Source organism: Siphateles boraxobius, unplaced genomic scaffold (assembly GCF_051911475.1).
Source record: "Siphateles boraxobius isolate OS27281-9 unplaced genomic scaffold, OSU_SipBor_1 201, whole genome shotgun sequence".
NCBI classification, from domain to species: domain Eukaryota; kingdom Metazoa; phylum Chordata; class Actinopteri; order Cypriniformes; family Leuciscidae; genus Siphateles; species Siphateles boraxobius.
Window position 1 is genome coordinate 57501 of NW_027508813.1, and position 11513 is coordinate 69013.

The 11513-nt window shown below is 49.6% G+C and overlaps 1 protein-coding gene across 1 annotated transcript in view; it reads right to left on the bottom strand.

Annotated features, from left to right (window-relative positions):
• The window catches only part of gpc6b (glypican 6b), a 41366-nt gene extending 31063 nt beyond the window's left edge, over positions 1-10303 (bottom strand). The window contains exon 1 of the mRNA XM_077237488.1: positions 9675-10303. Within this exon, the coding sequence (XP_077093603.1) occupies positions 9675-9819 (145 nt within the window). The 5' untranslated portion in view covers positions 9820-10303. The remainder of the gene's footprint in view (positions 1-9674) is intronic.
• Positions 10304-11513: the final 1210 nt, after the last annotated feature.

Here is an 11513-nt window from a genome sequence, read left to right on the forward strand (position 1 = left end):
CTTGTTTTTGCTCCTCCGCACTCCCGGAGTTAAAAGCGGAGGTCCGCGCGTTGAGTGCTGCACGAACATCGCCATTAATCCATGGTTTCTGGTTCGGGTAAATCCGTATTGTTTTGATCGGAACAACGTCTTCTACGCACTTCCTGATGAAACATGTTACGCTGTCAGCATAAGCCTCGATGTCGTCATCAGAGGCCGACCGGAACATCTCCCAGTCCGCGTGATCAAAACAGTCCTGAAGCATAGAGTCTGATTGGTCCGACCAGCACTGGATCGTTTTGAGGGCGGGTGTTTCCTGTTTCAGTTTCTGCCTGTAAGCGGGCAGAAGGAGAACGGAAGAGTGATCCGATTTGCCAAAAGGTGGGCGGGGGAGGGATTTGTAGCCATCCCGGAAAGGGGAGTAGCAATGATCCAAAACCCGGTCCCCTCGTGTGTTAAAGTTTATGTGTTGGTGGTATTTAGGTGCTATTTTCTTGAAGTTGGCTTTGTTAAAGTCCCCGGACACAATGAACGCGGCCTCAGGGTGCGCGGTTTCCTGCTCGCTTATTTCCCCATACAGTTCCTTTAGTGCCCGGTCTGTGTCGGCTTGTGGGGGAATGTACACAGCCGTGATAATGACCGCTGTGAATTCCCTCGGTAGCCAGAATGGTCGACACAGAAGCATGAGAAATTCCAGATCAGGAGAGCAGAAAGACTTGATAGAATGTACGTGCCTCTGATCACACCAGGATTTGTTGATCATAAAACATACACCCCCACCTCTGCTTTTACCTGAGAGGTCTTTAACTCTATCCGCTCGGTGCACTGAGAACCCCGCGGTTTCGATGGCCGAGTCTGGAATCTCAGCAGACATCCAAGTTTCTGTAAGGCAGATAATGCAGCAGTCCCTCGTCTCCCGTTGGAAAGAGATCCGCGCTCTCAACTCACAGAGCTTGTTGTCTAGAGACTGAACGTTTGCTAGCAGAATACTGGGAAGCGGGGGTCGATTTGCACGCCGTCTTACTCTGACGAGAACGCCGGCTCTTCTTCCCCTTCTCCGGCTGCGTTTCCGCGGCCAAGCTGCCCAGACAAAGGGCTCCGCTGCCGTGTTTGTAAACAGCGGGGCATCACTGAAGAAATGAAAGTCCGGTTTTCGGTGTTCGATTGCGGAACCAATGTCCAAAAGTGTTTGTATGTCGTACTGAATAAGACAGACAACATCCGAGACAAAAAACAAAAGAACTGTAAACAGAACAAACAAAAAACTACCATGTTGTGACGGAGCTCGCAACGCAGCAGCCATACTCGGCGCCATCTTGAACTCTAAATGCTGTTATTTTGAATTTTCTATTCATCAAAGAATTCTGAAAATCATAAATGTTTCTTGATCATCAAATCATCATATTACAGTGATTTATGAAGGATCATGTGACACTGAAGACTGGAGTAATGATGCTGAAAATTCAGCTTTGATCACAGGAATAAATTACACTTTACTAGATATTCACATAGAAAACAGCTGATTTACATTGGAATAATATTGCACTATTTTACTGTATTTTTGATCAAATGAACGCAGCTTAGATGAGCAGAAGAGAAAAATATAGCAATAACTATATTATACCTGTTTATAATACTGTCATATGAACTATATTACAGGTGTTTATAATACTGTCATGTGAACTATATTATACCTGTTTATAATACTGTCATATGAACTATATTATAGGTGTTTATAATATAAACGTTACTGTAACTGAACACTGTAACACCGAAAGCTGCTTTGAAACAATATGAAATGTGAAAAGCGCTGTAGAAATAAACTCGAATTGAACAGAATTGAGATCTCTGGCCTCTTATCAGCAAAAACAAAGATGATTTCTAACATATGGCAATTAAAGCAATAATATTGCGAACTAAATAAACAAACTTTACTATTGAAATATAATGAGGACAGCAGATGTTGCATCCACATCACTGAGGAAATACAGTTTCATTTCACAAATTCCATTTTTCTAGATTCAATTTTAATGGTTAAAGTAAATTTTAATCATCAAAAAGCTTGTTGAACAGGTTGAAATTGTAACAGGTTGAACAGGTTGAAATTACAGGTTGAAATTGTAACAATGTATTAAGTTTAACCGTTTTAGCCGTTTTATTTTTCTGGGTTCCCTTTCAGTCGATAACGTCGGACGTAGTCGACGTCGACTGAATGGGAAAACGCCAGGGAGCCTATTGTCTTCGAGTATTATTGAATGAGCCAATACACATTGGCGTGCGAGATCTGCATCTCACACACCGCCCCGCAGCGCGGGTATAAATACGGAAGTGGATGCACGCACCATTTGCCTTTCGCTTCGGAGCCGAGCTTCATGTCTGGATCTGAAGAGTGTTGTTGTACAACGAGCGAGTGTGTCGGCGCTTCTTTGGGAAGTCTCTCCTGGTGTCGGTGTTTGCAGCGCGAGTGCAGCGGTGATCGCGAGCTTCAAGCTCTCAACTGCTGTTCTCACAGCAACCAAGTTTCTGTTTGTGTTTGTTTGTCTGACGGTCGGTTGAGGGCGAGAAAGTGAGTGCTTCACTGACACAGGGTGCACCATTCCTGTGTTGGTGTTGCCGCGGTCATTCCCCTGTGTGCTCCGGCACTGGTGAGAGTTTTTCACTTCCTAAAAGAGCAACACGGGTGCGTTTGCGTCTTTTTCAAGATGTCATTCCGCCCGTGCGTTTCTGGGTGCGGTCGTTCCCTGTCTCTCTCTGATGGTCACAATTGTTGTATCACGTGTTTGGGCTTACAGCACGCTGAGGCAGCTTTTGTGGACAGCTCATGTTTTCACTGTGGGAACATGACTGTCGCAGTGTTGAGGGCGAGACTCGCCTTCGTTCGCGGAGAGAGAGTCCCCATTACCACGCCCCACCCTGCACGGGTGCTGTGTGGGATGGGTGACCGGAGGGTAGTGTTGGATGTCCCGCCCGGTAACCATTCCCTGTGGGCTCCTCACCCCTCCCTTCCACTGCTGCCATTGGAGCCTCCGGTGTTGTCCGCTGGTCCATCTGTAATGGGTCGGCCAGCGGTTTCACTCGGGGCTCCCCTGGAGGACAGGACGTCGATTGCAGCATCGGAGGGTGAGCTGACTTCTGGAGATGACGACTCGGCTGCGTTGTCTCCCTCTGGGAGTTCAATGTTGCCCGAGCCGGATCCAGAATTGTCAGCTATGCTGAAACGGGCCGCCGAGGCTGTCGGGCTCGAGTGGAACCCTCCACCGTGTCCTGTTCAGTCTCGGTTGGATGATTGGTATCTCGGGGCGGGCCGTGCTGGTTCTCAGCCCGCCGCCCCAGTGCCCTTCTTCCCCGAAGTGCATGAAGAGCTTACTTGGTCGTGGACGGCACCTTTTACTGCTGAAAACGACTTAAGTAGTTCTTCCTCCCTCACTACCCTTGTCGGAGGAGCGGTGAAGGGTTATGAGGCTATCCCTCCATTGGAGCGGTCTGTTGCGACTCACTTATGTCCAACGGCCGCTGCATCCTGGATGGGGGATCCTTGTTTCCCCTCGCGGGCCTGTGAGTTCGCGTCAGGATTGGCGGTCAGAGCTTACAGAGCTTGCGTGCAAGCCGCTTCCTCTTTGCATGCCTTGGCGTTGTTGCAGGTCTACCAGGCCAAGACACTCAGAGACATGCACGAGGGTACTTTAGACCGGGCGCTCATGAGTGAGCTCTGCACTGCCGTTGACCTCACCCTCCAGGCAACGAGTGTCGCGGCATGTGCGGTCGGTCTAGCGATGTCCACCTTGGTGGTCCAGGAACGCCATCGTTGGCTCAGCCTGGTTGAGATGGCGGATGCGGACAAGGTTCGGTTCCTGGACTCCCCAATTTCCCAGGTTGGGTTGTTCGGCGACGTGGCGGAGAGCTGCGCCCAACAGTTCTCTGCCACCCAGGTTCGGACGGAGGCTCCCCGACACACCCTATCCCGGCGGCCCGCTGTTGCCTCCACCCTGCCGCCGGTGATAGTCCCTCCGCCCGTTCGTCGCCGAGGGCGTCCCCCTGCCGCTGCCTCCGGTTCCGCAGGGTCTCCGCAACAGCCTTCACCCAGGCCCCAGCGTAGAACCAGCAGCAGGCAGGCCGCCCGGTCTGTCTCAGTCACTGCCCAGCCAGGGGGCGACTGTCAGAAGCATTCCTGAGACAGGCCACCCAGGGATGGGGGGACTAGCTCTTCAGATGGTCACCGTTCCACCATTGGCTCTCCGGAGTCCAGTGGTACCCAAATTGTCGAAAGAGCGAATTTCTCCGTCCCTGGGTCCCAAGAGGGCGAGGCTGGCGGTTTGCGACCCTGTGGAACAGCCTTGCTCCCCCCAGCCCCCTCTTGTTCGCCAGCCAGCAACACGATGCGTTCGAGGACCCGGTCATCCGCCTTCTCACCCATCCTTTGTTGCCCCGTGGAGTCAGGTAAGTGCAGCACGGCTCACTCAGACCCCGCTTCGGGCCGCCCACGGGCCTTCCGAGCCGAGTCCCTGTCCTCCACCTCGCTGCCCCACCCCGGGTGTGCCTGTGGTGCCTCTGGTCCCCCTGGTCCGGTTTGTCGAGGCCTGGAAGGTGCTCTCCAACCCGTCCAGCTGGCTCCTCCGTACCATCAGGCTCGGCTACACGATTCAGTTCCGCCGGAGTCCGCCCAGGTACAGTGGCATTCGCCACACTTAGGTGTCGAGCAAATCTGCTCCTGTCATGCGCGCGGAGATCGCTGTCCTGCTGGCGAAGGCCGGTGTCTGTAGCCGAGATGAAGACCGGCTTTTACAGCCCGTACTTCATTGTACCCAAGAAAGGTGGTGGGTTACGACCAATCTTGGACCTGCGAGTCCTGAACCGGGCCCTCCACAAGCTCCCGTTCAGAATGCTAATGCAGAAACGCATCTTCCAATGTGTCCTTCCCCAAGATTGGTTTGCAGCGATAGACCTGAAGGACGCGTACTTTCATGTCTCCATCCTGCCGCGACACAGGCCATTTCTGCGTTTCGCGTTCGAGGGTCAGGTGTATCAGTACAAAGTCCTACCCTTCGGGCTGGCCCTGTCACCCCGTGTCTTTACGAAGCTCGCAGAGGTAGCCCTCGCTCCCATGAGAAAGCGTGGCATTCGCATTCTCAACTATCTCGACGACTGGCTCATACTAGCGCAGTCTCGGGAGCAGTTATGCGAACACAGGGATTTGCTGCTCCAGCACATCAGCCAGTTGGGTCTTCAGGTCAACTGGGAGAAGAGCAAACTCGCCCCCGTGCAGAGGATCTCTTTTCTCGGTTTGGAGCTGGACTCGGTCCAACACACGGCGCGCCTCACAGAGAATCGCGCCCGGTCGGTGCTGAACTGCCTGAATCTCATCAAGAGCAGTACAGTGGTTTATCTGAAACAATTTCAGAGGCTCCTGGGGCATATGGCAGCCGCAGCCGCAGTTACGCCGCTCGGCCTGCTTCATATGAGACCACTCCAGCACTGGCTTCGCGACCGAGTCCCGTGGTGGAGAGCTTCGCAGAGAGGCATGCTCCGTGTAAAAATCACCCCGGCCTGCCTCCAAACCCTCAGCCCGTGGTCGGACCTTTCATTTCTCCGGGCCGGTGTGTCCCTAGAACAAGTGTCCAGGCATGCTGTGGTTTCCACAGACGCCTCCAACACCGGCTGGGGGGCCACGTACAACGGGCATGCAGTAGCTGGCACCTGGACGGGGTCCCACCTGCATTGGCACATCAACTGCCTCGAGTTGTTAGCAGTGCTCCTTGCTTTGAGACGCCTCAAGACGACGCTGCTCAGCAAGCATGTACTGGTCCGTACGGACAGCACGGCGACCGTTGCGTACATCAACCGCCAAGGTGGTCTACGTTCCCGTCGCATGTCACAACTCGCCCGCCACCTCCTCCTATGGAGTCAGAAGCATCTGAGGTCGCTTCGTGCCGTTCACATCCCTGGCCTGCTCAATCGTGGCGCCGACGAGCTCTCACGACAGATTTTGGCCTCCGGGGAATGGCGACTCCATCCCCAGGCGGTCCAGCTGATTTGGGACCACTTCGGGGGAGCACAGATAGATCTGTTTGCCTCTCCGGACTCGTCCCATTGCCAGTTGTTTTATTCCCGCACCGAGGGGACCCTCGGCACGGATGCACTGGCTCACAGCTGGCCCCGGGGCCTCCGCAAGTATGCGTTTCCCCCAGTGAGCCTCATGGCACAACTACTGTGCAAAATCAGGGAGGAAGAGGAGCAGGTTTTGCTAGTTGCCCCTTATTGGCCAAACCGAACCTGGTTCCCCGAACTTTTTCTCCTCTCGACAGCTCCTCCCTGGCCCATTCCTCTGAGAGAGGACCTGCTCTCTCAGGGACGGGGCACCATATGGCCCCCGCGTCCAGACTGTTGGAGACTCCATGTGTGGTCCCTGGACGGGACGCGGAGGTTCTAGGTAATCTACCACAGGCAGTCGTAGATACCATCACTTCAGCGAGAGCTCCCTCTACGAGGCTTGCTTACTCCCTGAAGTGGAACCTGTTCGTTGAGTGGTGTGCTTCTCACAGAGAAGACCCCCGAAGGTGTTCGATCATTTCCGTGCTTTCTTTCCTGCAAGAGGCTTTGGAGCGTCGGCTGTCCCCCTCCACCCTCAAAGTGTATGTTGCCGCTATTGCCGCACATCACGATGCAATAGACGGGAAATCCCTGGGGAAGCACGATCTGATCGTCAGGTTCCTGAGGGGAGCGAGGAGATTGAATCCGCCTCGCCCCCCCTTCTATACCCTCTTGGGACTTATCTCTGGTGCTAACCGCACTGCAGAGACCGCCCTTCGAGCCTTTGCAGGTTGCAGAGTTAAAAATTCTGTCCCAAAAGACAGTCCTCCTGCTTGCTTTGGCCTCCATCAAGAGGGTAGGGGACCTGCACGCATTCTCGGTCAGCGAGTCGTGCCTGGAATTCAGGCCGGCTAACTCTCACGTTGTCCTGAGACCCCGGCCTGGATATGTGCCCAAGGTTCCTACCACCCCCTTTCGGGATCAGGTGGTGAACCTGCAAGCGCTGCCCCCGGAGGAGGCAGACCCAGCCCTGGCTTTTCTCTGCCCCGTTCGCGCTCTGCGCTTATACGTGGACAGAACGCAAAGCTTTAGGACCTCAGAGCAGCTCTTCATCTGTTACGGAGATCAGCGGAAGGGAAAGGCTGTCTCCAAGCAGATGTTGGCCCACTGGATAGTGGATGCCATCATCTTGGCGTATGAGTCCCAAGGTGAACCCTGTCCCCCAGGACTACGAGCTCACACCTTGAGTCCAACACAAATTTCCCCTTTAGGGACAATAAAGTGTATTTCATTCATTCATTCATTCACTCCACAAGGAGTGTTGCCGCTTCTTGGGCGTTGGCGCAGGGTACCTCGCTGACAGATGTCTGTAGAGCTGCGGGCTGTGCGACACCTAATACGTTTGCTAGATTCTATAGCCTACATGTCGAACCGGTTGCTTCCCTTGTGCTCTCTTCTCATAGAAGCCAGTAACACCGTGAGCCCCGGTTCAGTATCGGCTTGCTGCGCCATTCCCCTCCTACGGACCGGATACGTGCGCCATTTCTGCTCCAGTTGAATTCCCTTATCCGGAACCTGTTGAGCTCCTCCGCACCCCTCCAACGTCGGACGTGGCCGAACGTCCGGTGTTATGCCTACCACTCGTATGCAGTGTGGAACCCGTGTTTGGCTGGGTCCATATGTTGCGGTCCCTACGGCGACCCCATATGTGTATTCTTCCACGATATGGCTCCCCAAGGTGAGCCCGTGTCTTTCCCTTGGCAGAGTCCTGCCGTCACTGTAAATCGGTGTTGTCTCCCCCCTCTCTAGGCTGGGGCCACCCCAGTGATACTCCATATGTTGTACTGCCCGGTCCTCCGCCCAGTTCATATGCGTATTTCCCCCCCCCCCCCTCCCTGTTTTCGGGGTTGGTTGGGCTTCCGCAGCGTCCCTTCCTTCCGATGTTGGGCACGCTTTCCCAGTGTTACCAAGTCTAACTGAGTGGGTCTTGTGGAACAGCAGCGACTTCCTGGCCTAAGCCCTGTCCTCTTCCGCTAAAACGTCGGGAGGATCAGAAGGCTTTTGTCTAGGCACTGGAAGGTGGCAGCGTTAGTGGCGTGTTCAAAGGGTGATCCCATTCAGTCGAAGTCGACTACGTCCGACGTTATCGACTGAAAGGGAACGTCCTGGTTGCGTATGCAACCCAACGTTCCCTGAAGGAGGGAACGGAGGACGTAGTCCCCTTGCCACTACCGCTGGACCACCGCTGACTCCGAGTTACGCTCGGTCCTCAGCGAAAAGCAAATGGTGCGTGCATCCACTTCCGTATTTTAGCCCGCGCTGCGGGGCGGAGTGTGAGATGCAGATCTCGCACGCCAATGTGTATTGGCTCGTTCAATAATACTCGAAGACAATAGGCTCCCTGGCGTGATCCCATTCAGTCGACGTCGACTACGTCCTCCGTTCCCTCCTTCAGGGAACGGTGGGTTGCATATGCAACCAGGACGTTCCATTTGAATGGTTTTCTTAAATTTTAATAATCAAAAGGAATGTCTAAACTTTAACAATTTAATAATCTATTATAATTTTTACAAAAATAGTGCACTATGAAGTATTATAATGTTTTACTGTAAGTGACATTCACGTAAACTCTAAATAAATGTCACAGAAATCTCAGGTCCTTCATCAGAGACACTTTCAGTCCATCACACATTTCTTACAGTCCCAAATCCTCACAAACGACAAAATTATGTTCATAGGGAGCTTTAACTGGAGACAGCCTTGAGATTATTATTTTTAAAACAAGCCAACAATTATAGCCATGAGTCATGAATAAAGGCCTTGCTCATATTTATATATAAACGGCCAGGATATGCATGAAAGTCAGCTAATATATGCAAAATAATAGCATTATTCCCTGTAAGTCTCATCGATTCAAACAGGATTGTAGTTTGCAGGGTCAGAAATATTGTGTTTATATATATATATATATATAGAGAGAGAGAGAGAGAGAGAGATTTTAATGATTTGTTAGCAATTACTGGTCCATATCTAGTGATCGCTTTATGTTTCTCAGTATTTCAGTTATTTTCAGCTGCTCAAATAAATCTGACAGACTGAAACTGAAATCCAGCAGCTTTTTGTAAAACAACACGAGAGTTGAACATAATGTAGAGTATGAGTAGTAAATTCACATTATTAAACAATAGAGATGCCAAACTCAGAGTTGATATGATATTATAAACTACAGCGGGAAACGACCATCTACACAAACTAACACACATTCCCACCAATAGGCCACACTATACGGGGTAAGTTGTCACAAATGATTACAGGTTTTTCAGTTAAATGTCAACAAAACGACTATGAAACAATAGCATTCATGAAAACCAGTATATATATAATAGCTAACTGAAAATGCATAATATAATCATATATATGAAAATCCCTCATATAGCTTTCATTGTACAGTGACAATGTTTTATTGTGTTCACTTGTTATGGAACAGTTAATTATGGTTCTGTAAACTTCCCCTGGAGGACAGAATTAAATATTATATTCTAGTAATTTAAAGCGGTTACAGTGTGAAACCAGCATACACTGACTGGAGGACAGTTACTGACATGCAGATTGTGACAACTTGCCCCGTCTCCTTTATTCACTCACATTGTGTGATTAAACTCTTGTACCTGATGTTTCCTCGGCGGGAAAACCGCTGACAGGACTCAAACCCAGAGCCGTGAACGCACTCTTCACGTGACTGCAGTTCAGCGCGTGCACATCCGCGGCGACGGACGCGCGCAGGACCAGGAGCGCACACAGAGCCACGAACATCCCGAACTCCTCAGTCTGATGCTTTACTCCTGATTTACTCCTGCTTTACTCCTGTGTTACTCCTGTGTTACTCCTGATTTATTCCTGTGTCACTCCTGCTTTACTACTGCATTACTCCTGAGTTACTCCTGCTTTAGTACTGGGTTACTCCTGCTTTAGTACTGGGTTACTACTGATTTATTCACCCAGTTGGATCTGATGCTTTACTCCCGAGTTACTCCTGCTTTACTCCTCCAGTTGGATCTGATGCGTTACTCCTGCATTACTCCGCAAGGAAACACGCAGACTCTATCTGGGATTAAATCCCGGCGTGGGAACCATCACGCGCTCCCGCTGATGAACGTGAACCTGCAGCTGTCAGAGAAAACAGATCCTCCTCAGAGAAGAACTTCTTCACTGCACAGTTTTTGGGTTGTGAGTGAGAGAGAAAACAGATCCTCCTCAGAGAAGAACTTCTTCACTGCACAGTTTTTGGGTTGTGAGTGAGAGAGAAAAGGCTATTTTACTGCGGACAGTGTGTGTGATACGTCATAGAAACGCCCTGAACGCGCTTCATTCAACAACATCATTACAGTGTAATGAAATGAATAACTGCATATCAGTCACGATCTGCTGGGGATATTTAAATACAACATGAACCCCGTGACCTCTTGGGGAATTTCAGAAAACTTTAATCCAGAATCTATTTACACAAACTTCCAGAAGTTGGCAGCAGTTTCTGTTGTTCATCATCCTCTTATTTTTTAGCTTAACAGATAACAGGGAATGTTCTGGCAAGGACTGAGAGTTATGAACAAACATTATTTCATTAATCACATTAATAAAATGTTTATCAGGTCTTTAATAATGTTCTCACAACATTAGCACAAAAACATTATTTATACATTGTTAATGGAGCATTTATTTTCTGAAATGTTTCAGTTGGACGTTCCTCTGATGTTTTTTAAATGTTACTTGTTTCAGAACATTCAGAAGTAATATTCAAAAGTAACAATCAGAGAACATTCAAAAGTAACATTCAAAATAAACATTCAGAGAACATACAAAATATACATTAAAAAGTAACAATCAGAGAACATTCAAAAGTAACGTTCAGAGAACATTCAAAAGTAACATTCAGAGAACATTCAAAAGTAACGTTCAGAGAACATTCAAAAGTAACGTTCAGAGAACATTCAAAAGTAACATTCAGAGAACATTCAAAAGTAACGTTCAGAGAACATTCAAAAGTAACGTTCAGAGAACATTCAAAATAAACATTCTAAAGTAACAATTACGAGAACATTTAAAAGTAACATTCTCTATTTGAATAATGACGGAATGGAATGAAAACAAACGTTTTCACTGGACATTTTGAACATTCAGAAATAGTGTTTAATGTAAATCTTCACTGGGTTTATACACACTATTTAGAATTAATACATTCACACTGAAAACTCTGATATCATGCAGTGTTTTAATACATATATGGGCCTCAACATGCAGTTCTATAACCCATCTCTTCCAGCTGAACTCCAGTCCCCAACGAGTTCTGCTTCTGTCCGTCACTGGCCTCTACTGGGAAAGCTTGGGAACACCGTTTGGGAGAGAACCGGATGCTGGTGAACAACCGCTTGTGTTCATGATAAAACTCTGACTGTGTTCTTGCTTTTGTTAGATGTTCTCTGATTGAAAATATGGTGAAATCCCAGTCA